The 21351-nt window shown below is 38.3% G+C and overlaps 1 protein-coding gene across 2 annotated transcripts in view; it reads right to left on the bottom strand.

The window, feature by feature from the left end:
- The window catches only part of galt (galactose-1-phosphate uridylyltransferase), a 118432-nt gene that overhangs the window by 13190 nt on the left and 83891 nt on the right, over positions 1 to 21351 (bottom strand). For both annotated transcript variants that reach the window (XM_079600811.1, XM_079600812.1), the window contains exon 9: positions 21173 to 21256. In XM_079600811.1, coding sequence (XP_079456937.1) covers positions 21173 to 21256 — 84 coding nt within the window. The remainder of the gene's footprint in view (positions 1 to 21172; positions 21257 to 21351) is intronic.

The following is a 21351-nucleotide window of genomic DNA, read 5'->3' as shown; positions in this document are numbered from 1 at the left end:
ATATGCTTACTTGTTTGGAAAAGACTGAAGCTATCTAATAATTCTCAATTTGCACCACTGTGCAGAAATGTCCAGAACACAAACCACTTCAATGACAGTAAAAGCAGGATTTCAGGGCTGAAAAGTCCCAGTTACAGTGACTGGCTGGTCATTTTTGCAGTCTAAATGATGTGCCATTTATCCTGGTTCTCCAGCTAAATATGAATCCATAAAAGAGGCCTCCAACATACTGATTACATTTTCAATATGAAATGCATTACATTTCTTGCTGTAAAAGAGGAGCTGTTTATTATATACAGACCACACTAAGCTCCAACAGCCTTGAGTGGTGGAAGCTAAAACCTGTCCATGCCAGATGTGCCTAAAACAACTGGCTCTGGCTGATCTTGTGGTCTTTGTCTTCTTTTAGCCTTCAATTGACAAGCCTCGATATTCCTTCATCTGCTATTATAGAGGATCATTATTTTATAACTTTCCTCATTGAAAAAAAGAAGAAATGAAAAAAATAAAATGTGAAAAAGGTAAGAATTCGCTTCATCGTCTCAAACAACCATCCTGTTCTGATGATGTCACCAAACCCTCTTATGAGCCAACACTGTAAAAAATATTTTCATGATTTGTTATCACAGCTTTTTATCTTTTGTCAAATCAACTTCAATAACTAATGTGTGAAGATAACATACTATTTTGAGTTTCTGTTTATTAAACCATTTTTTTTCATTGTTTTAACTCCAAATTTTAATTACAAAGAACTCAAAATTTTAAGGCAACAAGGTAACTTGCTTTTTTAAGTTAAACAAACATTTTTTTTTTTACAGTGAAGTTCCAAAACCCAGTGAGCCGCCTATGCAGACAATTGGCCTTGACGTTTTAAATAGGACAAATTCTGAAGATACATAGCATGATTACTTCTGTTAAATAAAATAAACAAAAATCATAAAAGATAAATAGTTACTTGAAATAAAATGCATTTTCAAATTTATTTAGTTTAATAAAAAAATCTAAATATATATAAAAAACAGCAACACAGACTAATAAAAATGACAAAAGCACACAGGAAAATTACTAAAACCTAAAATTTAACAAAGGAAAATACTAAACTAAAACCGAAATAATAATTAAATACTAATTTAATAATAAATATGAATAAAAACAGTAATAGTATCTCAGTGATAATAAAATGACACTGAGGTGTATCTACGAACACCAATCTACGATGAAGAATGAAACGAGATAAATATTGATCTAAAAATCTAAAAATGAGACTTCATATTACGTGGACACGCAAGAATAGGTGAACATGTTCCTCCGAACAACGATTCTTGGAATCGAGTCCACCAATTCCAGAACGAGGAACCGGAGTCGATTCCAAATATTTCAGAATCGAACAGCCCTAGTTAACAGGTTGCATTCGGCCAATCAATGATGCTGACGTTGCAAATATGCAAATAAGAACATTAAACAAGTTTAAAAACGTACAACGTGAAAAATCAGTGTATGGTTAATAGTTAACCCCGGGTAAATTACGAGCAGTGAAGCAAGATAACCCAGGGTTCTGTTTATCCGGGGTTTAGAACTATTTCAAGAGTGAAAAGCCTAATACTTGCATTCAGCCAGAAGATTTTACCTATATTTGCAAAAGTAAAACTTATTCAAGGAACCAAATTAAGTAAGACCAGAAGGTGACATCAGCAAGAGTGTCTTATTAACGGTAAAAGTTGCCATGCTGCTAACACACAACAGAGCTGCGCTAATTAGTCGCTAACGCTACCTCCCCGGCTCATCAGAATGCCTTTGTGCCTTCAGTGACAAAAACACAAAAACAAATACTTCCTTTCCCCAAACTAATGAGCTCCATTGGAAACAAAATAACAAGCTTTTCATGGGACGCGATGTGTACTGGCGTCCTTTATTAAATGTGACTTTCCACTTTTCCAAACATTAAATCAAAGTCGAGGTCTCCTAAAACTAAAACCGGTTGAAAGTGAAGCCTGACTTGTACATCTTACTTCCTACGTTTGCTTTTGCAGTGAAATATGTCCTGGACAGGTTGCACTCATCACTTTCTGTAATCTTCTGACTTGGCTCTATATAACTGAGTGAAGAGAAACATATTATCCTCTCAATAAAATCTCCAGCTCTCTTCATAAGGTCTCTGTATCTGAGACTCGCTCACACACACACTGTAGGAGGTGGACATGCCGACCATGAACTGAACAATCATTGAGTTCATCAGGACCATGTCAAACCCCCTGTCCATCAGATACGAGATGTTCTCTAGCATCAGGAGGCCGGGACATCGAGACTCTCACGATGAGGCTCGCCACTGCTGGAATCTGTTGTGCTCATGGGGACATATGACATATTTAAGGCGAGACACTACTGGTGAAAAGGGTAAAATTTTTAAGTAATAGATATCACCGTGAAACTTCCTCAGTTGATTACTTACACAACTTCATAAAAAAAATGTATTACAAGTTTTTGAAATTTATGTTTAATTATGCAAATTAGGCATTATCTCATTAAATATGCGCAATTTTGCATATATTTTCAGTAGATAGATCTGAACATATGATAAAGCCAGGTGCAAAATTCTTTTTTCATTTTGTTTACACACAAGATGAATAAAGATGTTCAGAGGGATTTCAGGATATATGCTTTCATTACCTAAAAAATCAAAATATACTGTCCATAGCCTTAAAAAAGAGATTTGCGCCATATTTTTTTTAATTAAAATGTCACATAAATCAGGCCAGGAATGATTTATTAACACATCCCTCTGAAATATCTTCAGAATACTGCTAAGTGTATAACTGGAAAGTTTGGTGTACATCGGTGCTACATCGGCTGAGATGAATCACTGGAGAATGACAAAAAACTCATTTTGAGAAAAAGGCATTTAAAGATTTGTAATGTAAAAATTCATACTTTTTTAGTGGAAACAACTATTTACCGACACAATATCTTATCAAATCATTAGCAACAACAATACAATCCACCTAAATCACATCAAAACTTATAAACACAGCATTTATGGCCTTCAACTGAGCAGAAAAACAGTCAAAAACACACATCTAAATGTCAGAGCACGTCATGTGATGCATCTGAACGAATCAGGTTGTCAGAAATTGACATCAGCCAATGAGATTTCGCTTTTAGAGTTAAATGCCCAATGCACTTTCACGATTGGTTGCTGATAAAAATGAAATTACCATATTTGGATCCGACAGCATTGTAAAGGAGAGAGAGAGCTTTCCAGACGTGTGTGAGATTAAAGAAAGCAGAGAGAGATCGCGGAGCAGCGCGTTGATTCAGAACGCCAACTTTTGTTGTATTTCGGAGAAATCTACAGACGCAAATAGACGAAGTGTAGTAAAATAAAGACCTAAATGTGTATTTTGGACTTTTTTTCACCACAAGTCTGAAAGAAGACATGTTATTGAAGACAAATAGGCCAAAATCTCAAAATTGACCAGTGAAAAAAAAAACGATGTTTTTGTCTGCCGTGTCTCGCCTTAAGTACAGAAAATTCATCAGGATGTTTACAGATGCATAAATTAACATAATTAACAACATTCATTTGAGTGTGGAAAATAAAACTGCTTGTGTTTTTTTATGTAACTGCTTAACAATGGTCTAAAGCGCACGGCGGAAGCGCACTTAGGCCGTGTCCGAATCCACTTTTGCTAGTTTAACGACGGGAAAAATGGTCGGCGGGCGCATGGTCTAAAAGGCTTGTCTCTATTCTCTTAGGGCGTTTTCACACCTGGACGTCCGCACCAAGGTCCGAACCAAAGTTCATGTTTTGATACATTGTATACATTCGGTTAGTTTTGGTTTGGTTTCACATTGCAATTATGCGAGCGCACTAAAGCACTTTACATGACATACTTGCGTCCTGTCGTCATCATCTATGTCGGCTGCATCTTGACATTGATTGGTTGGTAAACGGACGTGCGTCTGACGTCAGCGTGTTGTCAATTTGGCGGGAGCATGAATGAACAGACACATATCGTTGCCACTATACTTTTATTATTATGGCATTAGTCTATAATGCCATATACAACTATACTCAAGGCTGTGTGTGAATCAGCTGGAAGAAACGCTGTGGGCACTCAGGACTGACAGATCTGCACATACATATTATTCTTCAGTTGTTTCGGCTACGCAGGGACCACCGGAACTTCCTTTACATGATCTGAAAGTCCGAACCATACAGAAAATGCTTTCACACTAGAAACAAACCAAACCTTTGTTCAGTTTGATCCGCACCGAGACTACCTCTTTTCGTCTGACCAAATTCCGTCTGTTTGATCCGGACCGTGGTCAGGGGGAGGTTTCACACCTGTAATTTTGATTCGGATCAAACTGAAAAGTACGAAAATCCGGACCAAAGAAGGTAGGTGTGAAAGGGCCCTTAATGAGTAATGGGTGTGTTTTGGGTGTAACGTGCAATAAACCAATCAGAGTCTCATTCCCTTTAAAAGCTAGTTGCGCTTGCGCCATGGCGGATTCGATATTTACATGGCGGAATTTGCAAGAGGAAAGACTGAACGCTTCTCTAGCGAGGAAACGAATCTGCTCGTGCGTGAGGTTAAAGCGCAAGCGTCCCTGTGTGTGTAATAAGTGTACACGCGTTGTGGACCCGCCTATAGGCGCATATTACTAATGCCCCCTTTAAAAAACAAAAAAATACTGCACCATTGACCAACTAAAACCTGGTCTAAAGTCAATGGTGCAGTATTTTTTTGTTATTTAAAGGGGGCATTAGTAATATACGCAGTCCATTTCAGTTCCTCAAAATAACAACGCCTCAACAATGCGCCTGAACACACTTCGTTTTTAGACCAGCAGCCCATGTGTGCACATATGGGCTCAAATGCATTTGCTATTTAAACAAAGTGGTGTAGGATGTGAAAATGAAAACTGCGTCGGGCTGAAACTAGCAAAAAACACCTGCGTCATGCCTGGCGTATGATAGGCCCCTTAGAGTGTATTTTCTTTTAACATGTTGGTTTGTGTTTGCCAGGGTACTGCTATGCAGCTGCTTAAGTCTTTTGAATTGTTTTAACTTATTGCCACGTGGTTGCAAAGATGTTTCGGGTGGCTTTTAGCCCATTGTTATGCGTGTGGTTGCGTGGATATTGGTTGGGTGATGCCAAGTGGGGTGCCATGAGATTGTTCTGGCAGTTTTATAGTCTACCTCATCAAGAACCACTAATGAAGACAAATAAATGAATAAACAGGCCGTGCCTCGAAGCCTGCCACAACCTGATTTTTATCCAGACATACTGAGAAATCCTTAAAGGGTTAGTTCATCCAAAAATTAAAATTTTACTCACCCTCAAGCCATCCTCCTTCTTGTATCCAAACACAATCTGAGTTATATTAAAAAAATATCCTGGCTATTCCAAGTTTTAGAATGGGAGTGAATAGTAACTTTTACTTTTGAAGCCCAAAAAAGTGCATCATCCATCATAAAAGTATTTCAATACGGCTCCAGGGGGTTAATAAAGGACTTCTGCAGCAGAGCGATGCGTTTTTGTAAGAAAAAATATCCATATTTATAACTTCATAAATTGTAATCACTAGCTTCCGTTTACAGCCGTATTCCGCAAGGCGGAAGAGTGACCTCTGACCCGACGCATGGCGCATGATGTAGGAGTAGCGTAAGCTTAGGTGAAAGTAGACGGCTCTCGCGGATCAAACTAACAGATCTGGCCAACAAACTCAAGCTCCTCCCACATTTCTCTTTACAAATTCTCATCTTAAACTTCTAATGACCGCCGTTTTGTTTGGCTCTATCCTCTATGCCTCTGCGTTCGTCAATACGGGTCAGAGGACACTTCTCCGCTGGATCTAACCACCTGGAGTCATATGGATTACTTTTATGATGGATGGATGGACTTTTTTGGGCTTCAAAATCTCCTCAAAGCTTGTAAGAGCCAGCTAGGGTATGTTTAATATAAGTCTGATTGTGTTTGGCAGAAAGAAGAAAGTCATATACACCTTTAGTGAGTAAATGATGGGATAATTTTTGGTGTAAACTAACACTTTAACGGTTCTGACGGTGTCAGGGTTCTGTTACTTGGGTCTGTTTTTTCTTGGGTTGGCGACAGAGCTCTGACACTCCTACTGTCGGTTTGGTGTCGGGGTTCGGACAGTCGTGTGTTTGTCTTCTGTTGTGAGCGTGCGGTTTCGCGTTCGCTCGGCCCATACGCTCTTCTGTCCGCGTGCGTTTATATCGGCTGGCTGCTTTCTCATCGTCTTGTTTTGACTTCATCGGCCGCAAGCTTTCATGTTGTCATGTTTTGTGTGGACACAGTCTCTGAGAGCTCTCATTGGTTGCTTGTTTGTGTCATGTTTTAATTGAGCTTGTGATTGTTTTCACTGGTCATGTGCTCTTGTGTTTGTCATGTGTAGTGAGAGCACATGCTTTGCTTCTATGTGCCATGTGCTCTCCAGTCTACTGTATAACCCCGTCCTTCTTGTCATCTGATTATTGGTTCATTTTCCCCACCTGTACTTCCTCGATCCCTGTTCTGTTTGCTCTATTTATTCTCCATGTGTGTAATGTTTACCTGTTGTTTCCTGCCTTACCTCGCCTCGTCCAGCCAGTCATGTTTTTCTTCCCCACAGGGTAGTTTTTGTTCGTTTTGTTTTATTTTTGTGATGAATAAAAAGCCCATATCTGCATTCTTGAGTCCTCGCCTCATCCCTTCACCGATCCCTGACAGACTGTGGCTTGTAAACAGGCCTAATAAAAATAGTTTGTTCCCAACTTAATCTCAGGCTTCATACCCATGATGCAAAGCTTAGGAGAAATGCCAGTTCTCATCTCTAGGGCTTTTATTGTTTACTTCTCTTTCTTTTTTTTTACTATGCATGGCATGGTCTTATCAAAACAGTGAATTTGAAATGTAATCAGGCCAATATGGGGGGTTCTTCTGGGAAAAGAAAGCTATTTGGATTATATCAGGGACAAAGGTATTTGAAGGTGGTATCGCAATGAGGATTCATTTGTGAAATTTGCATGTACTAACATTGTAGCTTCAATATAAACAGAATAATATAGTTCTTGCAAATTACTAGTTTAAATAAACAGATCATTTGAGTACATACTTGTTTCTTACAATATCTTTCTAAATCAAAAGTATTTGAATATTACATATTGTTTTAGCTATACCCTTCCCCAGGCTATTTACATGATTATTAATCTTTTACACAAATAAGTATATGGATGGATGGATATTAGGACTAAGTTAACACAACATTATTAAAAGTAGCATTCCCCAAAACTGACTCTAATTGACTCTCAACACAGATTTGTGATACTTGTGTAAACTATTTCTACCAGTTTATGAAGGCTCTAATGAAAATGAGTTGATAAATGAGTTGATTCATTCACACATTGTTAATGAAGCCTTCAATGTCGAGCACAACTCCTTAAAACATTGATTTTCCATGTTCTCTCGGTTCCTCCCAGCCCCTGTGAAGGGAAGCATTGAGAGCCAAACTTCTGTTCATCCGTATCCTCCTCTCACACACACTTCTGAAAGCTGCTCTCAGCTCCAGTTGAGACTCGACATCTTTACTAAAAGGCACCTTGGAGAGACGCCATCTTTAGTTGGGTGTATGGCACATCAATGAACAAATGGGAGCGCTATGAGATGATACAATACACACAGATTATTAATATACATATGAGCCATATGTTGTTGATTCTTCAGTTAAGGGAACATTTCTGCTCATTTGAAAGGTGAAAAAAGTTTTTATAAATCTAGAATGTCAAAATTATAAAACTGTCAAAATCAAGATTCTACTTTACATTATTCCATTGGAATTAAAAAAATATGAATAATTAGGTATTTGTGAGTATTATTTGACTTTTTTTTTATGAATTAAAATTATTGTTTAATATTGAAATATTTTCATTATGTTTTTTTAACAAGTCTTACATTCTTAGATTTTGTTTAAATATATATATTTTTTAACAGAGTGACTGCCTGAAGATCAGAAATGTTAATCATTTGAATGAAATTCCACTTGAAGGTTGATCAAGGCTGCGATCATATCTTTAGTCCAGGATATGTGATAAATGTTTTAACACAGATGAAACATAGTTTGAGAAACCTTCAGTTTTTAAGATCTCAAGTAAAATAATGTGAAAGTATTTTTCGCCTACAATATAATGCAATTTCAGATGCAGCCGCTTTGTTATTTTTGGAGGTAGATGTAAAATATATTGGAGTCATTGGTCTCAATTTGATTCACGGTGACAAACGTGATTCAGACAAGCAAAGTGAATTCAATATAAAAATAAGACAAAACAACAGTCTCAAATAGAACAGAACATTTGAATGTTCCAGACCTCAGACGTGCACGGAGAAAACTGCAGCCCGTCCTGGTGTGTTTAAGTGTTTCTCAGACAGAATAGCCCTAATATCTGTGTAAGAATGATTTAATATGCCTGGCTGCTTATTCAGACAAGCCTGACCATGGCATATTAGGGACGATGCCATCCCTTTTATGAGGATAATTCATTTGTCGGGTATGAAATGGCCTGTGGAACCCGGCGACGGAGGATAAGAGGCAGGAGGTTATGGTGGGTAACTAAAAGCGATCCTCTTCTGATGATTTACTTCAACAGACATACGAAGAAGCAACTTTATGACGGAATAGAATTGAATACACTTAAACTAGCCGCCCCACACAGTGTGTACTGAACGGCAGAACTTCGAGACAAATAATGAAAGTTTCAAACTAGCCGTTCCTTTGACAGAAAAGAAACCTGTCAAATGAAATGGTCTATGTGACTGCGGGGAAAAATGGCTGTAGATCTGGCAATTTTTCAATCTCAGACGAGTCACTTGTCACTTCTCAAAAAGTGACTAGTGACACATCTAGTTTTTAAATTGAAGGAGAGGATTTGACAGTTTCTGCAGATGAGCTCAAGGCTATTGAAAGATCAACCGCTAAGGCCAAGTGCACACTGGCCCTGCACACATTTAAACGCTCAGTTTCTCATTCTCTAGTGAACACTTTACATGATTGACCTCACATGTGCGTCATTCACATCACATACTATAGTTACGATACAGAATTCATCACACACACTTTGCCAAACAAACGACAAAGTACAAGCAAAGAAATGCAAGAAATATTTCGGCTGACAAATATTTCGTATTAGGAATATTTACCACAATGTTTTACAATTACACTAGAAAAACATCACAGACGAGCACAAACTACAATATCTAAATAAGGATGTATTTCTAGTTGTATTAATACAAATTATTATTATTACAAAAAAGAGTTAGCAATTTGACAGGCTCCTGGTTAGTGATGGTTGTATTTGTGCCATATCCACCTTATTTTTCAACACAGCTATTTCCTGTGAATGTGGAAGACTTTGTGTGAACAATGATAATACAAATGTTGGGTTAATTTTGAATCGGAATCACTTGTGGATCATTAAAAGGAACTGGTGAGCAAAAGTCATTTCGTGAAATGGACATCACAGCTCATTCTGTGTTGGTTGTTGTATGCAGGAAGATAATACACATGGCCACAGAGTTTCCACACAAACATTACAGGAAAGTATCAAACGCGAAACGCAAGTAACTTTGTGGGCGGATCCCTGGCGCAAATCTAAAAAGGGGTTGGTCTGAAGTAGCTTCATTATTCATAGGTGTGGTTTGGGCGTAACGTGAAATAAACCAATCAGAGCGTCCTCTAACATTCCCTTTAAGAGGGAATACCCTATTATAACGGCGGGTTTGCCGGCGCATGCAACTTACTTGATGTTAACATGTTAATGTACCGATGTGTCTCGCCACTATTGGTCAAACAGGTTTGATCCGTCATTACTACAATTAGCCTGAATAATTTGGGTAAATGTGTAAGCTAGATTTATGCCTATTTTTTCACATCTTCATGGACACAACAAAGATTTCCCTCGTGTGGTCATATTTTTCCTTGTAATTATGTATGATTTGCTAAAATATGAACTGCTGCGTCTGTGTAGATGAGAGAAGCAATGTGTATGTGTGTTGTGCACACGCTACATTATGACCAAGCATGCGCCCTTAAAATAGCATCTGAATAACGCGCCACTGACTCTAGACTAGGTTTTTCCAGGTCTGTGGCGGAATTGTTTTCTGAAACTGCAAAATAGCACCAGGGAACGTTTGCGCCGGAACACGCCTCCTCTTTTCACCCCCTGCCTCAAGTTCATTCCCTAATTACAACGTGCGTCTGTGGAGGGAAAAGTCCGCTGTGCGTCGGGTGCAAAATAGGAATGATACATGCGTCGGCGTACAAAGTTATTTGCGCTGGGTGCAAGATAGGGCCCTACGTTTCCCAAGAAACTACATTTTTATTGAACTAACATTCTTTTTTTCCACATTTACGAACAATTTAGTCACAGTCTGGAGCCCTCCTTTGACTCTGCCATTTAAAAAATTGTCTTTGAGGAGACAACAGAACCAAAATATAAATAAAAAATCCTATCCGTCTAAAATGCCACTGCAATTTCCCAACCTCTCGTTGAGATTCATTCTTAAAGAGTGACTAGTGACACATCAAGTTACTCGTAGTATATTGAAGAAGAGGCTTTGACAACTTCTGTAGGTGGTTCTACACTGCTGATGGGTGAGCTATGAGAGAGAGAGAGAGAGAGAGAGAGAGAGAGAGAGAGAGAGAGAGAGAGAGAGAGAGAGAGAGAGAGAGAGAGAGAGAGAGAGAGAGAGAGAGAGAGAGAGAGAGAGAGAGAGAGAGAGAGAGACACTCCTCAGTGTCTATCGTCTACTCGATCAGATATTCCCACTGGCTGCTAAACGTCTTCTCAATGACTGCTGTCTTGTATCTTCATTACTGGCGTACAGTTCTTTTCATTCTATGCAATAAACCTCAATTTACATTCTATGAGCATATGCATTGCAGCAAATATAACCTCACAAAAATAAACAGCATGCATGATGTTACAGTACGTGTTACTAGAAATGTATTTGAAATAAAGTTTCACACTGCAAGCACGCATAAGAAGCTTAACCACAAAAGCAACAGCTATAAATACTAAAATGGTTCAAAAAGGAGAATTAATTTGCATATAATGGAACCAAAGCCCCAAATTATGAATAAAACTTGTAATTATAAAAATGTTTTCCCACAAGTGCATAATCCATCTCAGGATTGGATGGACCCAATATTTCCTCTTTGAGAGAAAGAGAGAGGATAACGAAATTATCCTCAGTGCTTGAAGATTTTGTGTTGTTTAGCAATTTTTTTTGCGAATTTTCTAATTGCATCAGTCTCAGTGTGCGAGGTTTCTGTGCGTGACGAATTTTTAGGATGACGAATACGAAAAAACGGATACGAAAATTTTGGACTTTAAGGACTTTAAGGCTGAAATATGTTAAAACTAATGCTTTTTATACAGCATAAGATATTATTTTCTTAAAGGTTATAATAATGTTAAACCATGTTCTTTCCCTCAAGGTTTTTTTTTTTTTTTTTTTTTACTCGGAACTTAACTAAGAATCAATGCTTACTATTTCCCTGTATTTTGTTCACAGCGCAATCAATAAAGAGCTCTGATGGCAATGACAGTGTAACATCAATGTTACAATACAATTTCCATCATAAGAAACTTAACAAATAAACAAAGGCAATGAGCATTTAAAAAAAAAAATGATTCTACATGCCAATATAACAAATTCTATAAAAAAAAAAAATCTAAATGTAAAAGAATAGCAATCCACAACCATAATGACAACAACACATAGGAACGATATCTGAGTCACGTTCACAATTATTATTTTTTCCAGTTGATGAATGATAGAAGCATTAACAGCCAATCAGAATCCACCCTTCTTTAAAGAGCTCGAGCATTTACAGCTCGTAATGGACAGGACGTTATCATGTGTTGGTGTGAATGCTATAGCGTTACAGTAATCTCAGTTATCGTTCTTGGTGTGACAAGGGCCGCAAAAAAATGTAGTAGGCTACAGTATTGAGTTGTCAGCTGGAAAACCAACCGGTTGGGAAACACTGATCTAACAGAGTTTACTCTCCATCTGGTCAGCGGACGCAGTGAGAAAGGTCCTATCCATTTTTCTCCAGCGCTCGAAAGGTTATCTGATGTCAAGGGATGTTCTCTTATCTGTCATCAGAGCATTTGTCCTTCACTCCAGAGGGTTTCATTTATTTTCCATCTACGACCTTAACAGTCCTCAGATCGAAGCGCCTAAGGCATTCACAGGCAAAATCCACGAAAATAAGACGTCTCTTTTTAAACTGTGATAATCTTCTCTACATCTCAAATGCCTGCTCCGCTCTCTAATACACTTTAAAGTAAATCTATAAATGCTGAATGCTTGTTTCTTAACAACACCGCACCTGGAAAATCAATTCCTCCCAGAAATTCAACATCTTTGTCGCAAAGATCGCGCACAAACGTCTACGTACTTTACCAGCCGGCCATTATATCGGACATTGTTCTTCCCAGTGTGAAGACTGTAAAAGTCCATCTTTCAAAACTTCTATTGCTTTGCTCTGCAATTGTTTAATGGACCATCTCTGCTGATTTCACAGGCTCTATTACTGCCATTAAAATAATTGCAAAGCTCGACTACACTCACTCCTTTTGTTAAGGAGCAGGAGAGGGATTTGACAGATGACTGCTCCTCGCAATTATCAGCTGGAGATTAAAGCACCGGAGCTGATACCGCTGGAACAATCATCCGCATCTTCTGTAGGACTGAACCCAGTACTTCATGTTATGTTGTTTCTGTAATTTTATATTTGATGTATTTCTATTTATTTTTGCATCTGTTGGGAGTGAGAATGAGAAGGAGGTTATAGGGGGAGTGTGAGAAATCACTGAGCTGGAGAGTAAAAATCAGAAAGCATGACGACTTCATTAAACGAGGTTCTTAAAGATGAAGGAATGGGAGGCGAGATGATGTACCGTCTCACTATTGGCCGCGTGAGACCGGCCCGTTCACGGTGTTATCACGCATCGCATCTGACTTCAATTAAGGTCGCAAGTAGCAGAGCCTGAAATCTAATTTAGTCTTATATCTTGCAGTATTTGAGAGAATTAATGTATTATCATCTGTTATCAGATCACTGCGTGCTTTGGGACAATTAACAGGTTGAGCAAAATCTGGAATTAAAAAATGACAAAAGTATAACATGAGATGGTGGCATTACCAAAATATATTGTTTCATGTAATGAATTTCTGATTTGTGTTATGCTATACACTATAAAGTGATTTAAAAAAAAAAAATTATGAAAACTTGTTTTTAAAGTAATCTAAAGTACTGATATTTTTAGGAATCTGATAGATGCAAACCAAAATATACATTGATTAATAATTAAGTTGATTTATTTTTAATAAGTTAAAATGTACTTAGTAAATCAATTATTTATATAGAGAGCATTAGCTAAGTTCATTAAATAATGATTTAAAGAATTATTAAACTATACATTGTTGATTAATAATAATAATTCAACAACAATAATAAAACAAAATTAATTCATATATATATATATATATATGCTTTCAATTAAATAGACTTTTCAAACCTTTTAGTTATATAAAAAAATATTATATGAATTCAATTAAATATGAATCAATAGTGTGAATGGTTCATCTTCTATAATTATCCTTTCATTAAATATTTAATTTAAAAATGTCAAAAATCAGATTTCAGGTCACGTATCCACATTGAAGTCATTGAGTATTGAGAGTAAATTATGAGTAATTATGAGTAAATATTTGACATTGTAATGTCTGTTTCTGTCCACATAGGGAATACAACACTTTACAAATATAAGGGGCTGCATATGATTTAATTTGTATGATGCAACAATTGATGATACAGCAGGCTCAAAACAGTAAGGCATTACTAATAGATGACAGTATAAAGCACACTTGAAGTTATGAAGTAGCCAATGCTTGAAACCATTTAAAAACCATTCGCAAAACATCAATTCATTCCATATGATAAATTGTTCTGCGTATGCATAAATCATAAATGTAGTTGAACAAATAATATTCATTTATATTTGATGAATGATTGTGCTTTATGATCCTCTGTTTGCGTTTGTCAAATAATGTGCCGTTTTATACAGTAAGATTTGAGCAAGTGGCATTTCGAGAAGCATTTATGCGAAATCCATCACACAAAAATCCAGTTAAAGAGATTAAAATATAGAGAGGAGTATTATAAAGAAAAACAAAACAAATCCAATTCACCAAGAAATTAATAATCTTGTCTGCATTATTCAACCAACATATATAAAAGGCAAAGGCGACTACTGTATGATACATGCCTGAATAATTTAAACCTGGCTGGGTTTCTTCGTTCAGTTATAAATCAGATTTTATAATCCTCTGTAGGCCACGGGCAGCGCTGAGTAAGGTTTCTGCAGCGAGACGTATTGGCCGTTCTCGTGTGTTGATATTGGACGTGACAGTCATACGGCGCTCTGCCCCAGTGCAGCAGAAGTCTGGCCAGCACAACGACCAGTCCAGCGTCAGACGTCCTTAGCACATTTTTCCACTCATATATCCTCTGACAACCCTGTCAAATGCTCTTAAAGATCCCTCGCTAGGCCTTATTAAAAAGTCATAAAGAATTGAGGCTGGTGGATTTCAAATAAATTAATGAAACTGGATTTTTACACTTTCTTAAAATATGACTGGTGCTTCATGCTACAGGGAATTTACAGGAATTAAAATTACAGGAAAATGTTTTACTTAAGTTTGTTCACGCAGAAGGCAAAAATCATAAGTGGTGTCTATTATGCTTTTTTGGGATATTACAGTACCTTTCATGTAGTGTGTAATATGGCTGTTTGTGAATATAAAATGTCTGCAAAGTTTAATGAGTCCCAGAAGGAAGAAGATTCTGAACTAAACAAGTCGTCAGTAATTCCCGTCTCACTTCCTGCTTGAACCTGTGTAGGTTTGTAACTAATTTGCATAATGTCAGGCTATGTCTTCATGTTGTCAACATGTCGAGAAGACGCTGGTTTCTGTGCTGCGAAAGGCAAATCCACTTTGCATGAACTTCCAAACGATGAGGCGGAAGTTCATGCAATTGACAACACAATTGAGACGGTAAAACCAACACTATCGCTAGGCACAAGTCGACCAACAGACTGGATCATTTGACCAAACAGAGCAGAGAAGACCAATCGCAACAGACTGGGCCATCTGACCAATCAGAGCAGGGTAGACCAATCACAACAGACTGAGCCATCTGACCAATCATAGCAGATTAACCAATCACAACAGACTGAGCTATCTGACCAATCAGAGCAGAGTAGACCAATCACAACAGACTGAGCCATCTGACCAATCAGAGCAGAGTAGACCAATCACAACAGACTGAGCCATCTGACCAATCAGAGCAGAGTAGACCAATCACAACAGACTGAGCCATCTGACCAATCAGAGCAGAGTAGACCAATCACAACAGACTGGATCATTTGACCAATCAGAGCAGAGTAGACCAATCACAGCAGACTGTGCCATCTGACCAATCAGAGCAGAGTAGACCAATCACAACAGACTGGATCATTTTACCAATCAGAGCAGAGTAGACCAATCACAACAGACTGGGTCATCTGACCAATCAGAGCAAGGTAGACCAATCACAACAGACTGGGCCATCTGACCAATCAGAGCAGAGTAGACCAATTACAACGGACTGGATCATTTTACCAATCAGAGCAGGGTAGACCAATCACAACAGACTGGGTCATCTGACCAATCAGAGCAGGGTAGACCAATCACAAAAGACTGGGCCATCTGACCAATCAGAGCAGAGTAGACCAATCACAAAAGACTGGGTCATCTGACCAATCAGAGCAGGGTAGACCAATCACAAAAGACTGGGCCATCTGACCAATCAGAGCAGAGTAGACCAATCACAAAAGACTGGGCCATCTGACCAATCAGAGCAGAGTAAACTCTCTTAAAGGAGGAGTTTATCGAGACTAAATCCTTGATCGTACTGTTTCAGACACTGTGAGAAAAGAGGTGATGTGCAATATGTATTATGAAAATTAAAGTCTTTTTTAACATTGGATGCATGTACAACTGTTGTAGGAGACTCCAAAACAAAATTAGGAACCTTTAAAATAGCACAATAGAGGCACTTTAAAATAAAAATAAAGAAATAATAATTAATTAATAAACTTCTCTCTTCAGAAAGTTTCACAATTTTAAGAATCAATCATAGCAAAATGAGTGCGAGACGAGTTGCACGCCTACTTTAGTATCAGCAACAGTTCTGGTGATGTTTGCCTTACAAGCTCTAAAAGCCATCAAACCCAGCTAAGCTGTCTAAGTAAACAGAAGTGTGTAGTACAAAGGTGAATTCTGACCTTGAATGGACTTAATTTGGATTCCTTTCTATGTTTTTTTAACTGAAAAAAGGTTAACATTCGTTATTCATAACAAATAATATGGGTCATTGAAACATAAATGGCAAGAAGGCTCTTTTTTCGGATGCAACACCCACATTAGGAAACGTCTGGATGAATTCGGTCAAAAGCATCTGGATTTGGTTTATCCATTCAGATAAACCATGTCCAGATGCTGTTCAATCAATTAACAAAGACGCCTACAATGGCCTGGCTGAATGCAAACCTGTGCACACAGTGTATTAAAGAGAAAAGAGCAGCTTTTTCCTGTGAAAGAATGAAGGCAATGTTCTCAGCCAGAAGTGATTCAGTTCTGAAACTCATATCTAAAGCTCCAGATATAAAGCTATGAGCAGATGTGGAGATGTTGGATTGTATTCTAGACTTATATATAGAAAGTATATCATTAATAGCTGAGGATAAATGTTTTTCAGGAAGTTTGGCTGCTAGTTTTGGTCATTGGTTTTGAACGGTAGATCCATGGACACTATTGTGATCTTTTAGAAAATACATTTCCTTAAACCTGAAAACATACTTTCTCTCTCACTGTACTTTCTCCACCAATGTATCCAATGCATATCTGTCAATTACAATAGTTTTTTTTTAAAGTCCCATGCGTCGGTTTGGTTAACACAACCATTTTCAACTAATGATAATAATCAGAAATAGTTATCGAGCATATAATCATCATATTAGAATGATTTCTGAAGGATCATGTGACATTGAAGACTGGAGTAATGATGCTGAAAATTCAGCTTTGATCACAGGAATAAATTACATATTAATATATATCGCATAGAAATGTTTATTTTTAATTGTAATAATACTTCACAATATTACTGTTTTTACTGTTTTTTTTATCAAATAAATGCAGCTTTGGTGATGAATCTATATATAATAACTTTATATAACCACGTTTTGTTTAGATTATTATAAAAAAAATGTTTTATTAGTAATTCATATTTTTATAATACCTTTTCATATTTTAAAAGTTAAACCTTAAAATCTGTCTTTATTTTAAGAATGATGATATAATTTATATTTTTGGGTAGGGCTGTAAACGATTAATCGTGATTAATCGAATCCAAAATAAAAGTTTGTTTACATAAAATATGTGTGTGTATTGTGTATAATTATTTTGTATATATAAACACACACACATGCATGTATATATTTATGTTGTAATTGGTCTACTCTGCTCTGATTGGTCAGATGATCAAGTCTGTTGTGATTGGTCTACTCTGCTCTGATTGGTCAAATGGCTCAGTCTGTTGTGATTGGTCTACTCTGCTCTGATTGGTCAGATGGATCAGTCTGTTGTGATTGGTCTACTCTGCTCTGATTGGTCAGATGATCAAGTCTGTTGTGATTGGTCTACTCTGCTCTGATTGGTCAGATGGATCAGTCTGTTGTGATTGGTCTACTCAGCTCTGATTGGTCAAATGGCTCAGTCTGTTGTCATTGGTCTACTCTGCTCTGATTGGTCAGATGGATCAGTCTGTTGTGATTGGTCTACTCTGCTCTGATTGGTCAGATGATCAAGTCTGTTGTGATTGGTCTACTCTGCTCTGATTGGTCAGATGGATCAGTCTGTTGTGATTGGTCTACTCTGCTCTGATTGGTCAGATGATCAAGTCTGTTGTGATTGGTCTACTCTGCTCTGATTGGTCAGATGATCAAGTCTGTTGTGATTGGTCTACTCTGCTCTGATTGGTCAAATGGCTTAGTTTGTTGTGATTGGTCTACATATATTTTATATATGTATATAATATATAAATAGTTCTATTTATATATAATATAAATCATATAAAAAATATATATGCAGTATATAAATTAAAATATTTCTCAAATATATACATGCATGTGTGTATACAAAATAATTATACACAATACACACGTATATATTATGTAAACACAAACTTTTATTTTGGATTCGATTAATCGTTTACAGCCCTATTTTTGGGTGCACTATCCCTTTAAACAAAGCAAAAAATAAATAACGAAGGCATGGTAAAAAGTTATCTAGGCAGTTTTAATGTGACCTTCGTGGATGAAACATCCAAATGCAAAAAAAATAAAATAAATTTGGTATGATTTTAAACATAAAAAATGTGTAGTTCAGTGCCACGGTTTTAATCAGAACAAACCCAAGGACGCCATGACCTGAGCTTTCCCTGTTCCTCGCACTATATTCCTGCAACCCAGCAACTCCTTTAATTAAAAACCTAAACTCATCTTAGACTACAGTTCTTATTTCCTGCAAACCTTGTACAACTGCACATTAAATGAATGCTTTCTAACACGTGTGTGTGTGTGTGTGTGTGTGTGTGTGTGTGTGTGTGTGTGTGTGTGTGTGTGTGTGTGTGTGTGTGTGTGTGTGTGTGTGTGTGTGTGTGTGTGTGTGTGTGTGTGTGTGTGTGAGGTCTCAGACCACGATGAAGCCCTTTATACTGATGGCAGAAGCGTCTCGTTATCTCTCTCTTCCCTCTTAAAGTCACACATTGCTAATTGTAACGGCGAGGTGGAAGCTTGCGAACACTCGACTGCCTGGCAAACGCGAGCCGAATGAATCATTTGCATGACGGATGCTCTCGCTGCCGGTGCATGCTGGGTAAAACAACAGCCGGGCACGTCAGTGATGTGATCAATCCAGCAGGAGTGCCGGCGATTATATCATCACGAAATAATGAACAATGTGGACATTAAGTGCACGTTAAGAGGAGCAAGAGACAGTCAAATAATCTGTCTCATCGAGCCGTCCTATAGGAGTACGGTGAGACCGATGATGGCGAAGTCAGTTCCAGGCAATGCATGCTGGGAAATGCTCAGCGCATTCCGATAGGTCAGAGATTGGCGGGTTTACTGGCGACAGGTGTCAGATTTGTGGCCCGACACTAAAGCTGTCGTTCAGCGACTGTGAGAATCATCTGAGTGTGCAGCGCTGGTCGGCTGAGGACATAACAGGATTCGAGATTAAATCAGGCCCTGTGTGCGTCGTCCCGTGGCAGAACCTCGTCCCGCGGCTGAAAGGCCAGCCAGGGGCCAGAGCACAGCAGAAGCTGTCAATCATTCTCTGATAGCATTTCTACTACAGGCATGAAGTGATGCTTCTCCACAAGCACATCTCTGACAGTGAGCATGTGTGGCATGATGAGAATATATATTTATTCAGATTTATAACAAAATATGGATAGTTGACATGTTAATTTATTATTTCAACAACCATAACTTACTAACTAACCAACCGTCCGTCCGTCCATCCATCCATCTATGTCTGTCTATCTGTCTGTCTGCCTGTCTATCTGTCTGTCTGCCTGCCTGTCTGTCTGTCTGTCTGTCTGTCTGTCTGTCTATCTATGTCTGTCTGTCTGTCTATCTATGTCTGTCTGTCTGTATGTATGTATGTCTGTCTGTCTGTCTATCTATCTATCTATCTATCTATCTATCTATCTATCTATCTATCTATCTATCTATCTATCTATCTATCTATCTATCTATCTATCTATCTATCTATCTGTCTGTCTGTCTGTCTGTCTGTCTGTCTTTCTTTCTTTCTGTCTGTCTGTCTGTCTGTCTGTCTATCTATCTATCTATCTATCTTTCTGTCTGTCTGTCTGTATGTCTATCTGTCTGTCTGTCTGTATGTCTGTCTGTCTGTCTGTCTGTCTGTCTATGTCTGCCTGTCTGTCTGCCTGCCTGCCTGTCTGTCTGTCTGTCTGTCTGTCTGTCTGTCTGTCTCTGTCTGTCTGTCTGTCTCTCTGTTTGTCTGTCTGTCTGTCTGTCTGTCCGTCCGTCCGTCCGTCCGTCCGTCCGTCCGTCCGTCTGTCTGTCTAACTATCTATCTATTTATCGATCTATCTATCTTATGATTGTGTGTCTGTCTGTCTGTCTGTCTGTCTGTCTGTCTGTCTGTCTGTCTGTCTGTCTGTCTGTATATCTATCTATCTATCTATCTATCTATGTCTGTCTATCTGTCTGTCTGTCTGTCTGTCTGTCTATGTCTGTCTGTCTGTCTGTCTGTCTGTCTGTCTGTCTGTCTGTCTGTCTGTCTGTCTGTCTGTCTTTCTGTCTGTCTAACTATCTATCTATCTATCTATCTATCTATCTATCTATCTATCTGTCTGTCTGTCCGTCCGTCCGTCCGTCCGTCCGTCCGTCCGTCCGTCCGTCCGTCCGTCCATCCATCCATCCATCCATCGTCTGTCTGTCTGTCTGTCTGTCTGTCTGTCTGTCCATCTTAAGCTTCTTCAACATCCTCAGTTCAGCCACACCCTCCAGCATAACTGAGAGTTTACATTCACGGCAGCTCTTTAAGAAGAGCCCACAACAGTAATTACCCAGAGAGTAATGTTGCTCATGAATAATTCATCAGCCTCGGATGAGTCACGCCCGCATTTCCCATTATCAATGAAAAATATTTAAAACATTTCTGCAGAATTGAGTAAAGAGCCATCAGAGAGCTTAATCCACAAGCAATTTACCCAAAACACCTCGACAGTTTTACTTGAGGCCGCCAGTCATTTTAACATCCATTCTCGAACCGTTTGGCACGGCTGACATGCAACGCTGAACCGCAGACAATGCCACGAGTTACTGAGCGGAGGGCAGTAAAAAAGTAAGGGAACATCTTTCCCTGCCTCTTTTTTAGTGTTTTCCATGGAAACAAGACAAGTGGCACCCCCCCCCCCCCCCCTTTCTTCTATGATTGCAATATCAGATGCATTCTCTTACCATGCCATCCCATTGAATAGGGGAAGGAGACCTCAAAGAGATTGTCATATTTCGTCAGGAGTCTTTTCATTATGGATGCCAGACCTGTGGGGAAGGAAAGAGAGTGAACAATAAGAAAGGTTGAACTGGGAAGAACTGACTTCAATTTTCCACCAATATTGCTGGGGTTTTATCCAGCC

Source organism: Phoxinus phoxinus (assembly GCF_949152265.1).
Source record: "Phoxinus phoxinus genome assembly, chromosome: 23".
In the NCBI taxonomy this organism is placed as follows: Eukaryota; Metazoa; Chordata; class Actinopteri; order Cypriniformes; family Leuciscidae; genus Phoxinus; species Phoxinus phoxinus.
This window is presented reverse-complemented; position numbering and strand designations above follow the sequence as displayed.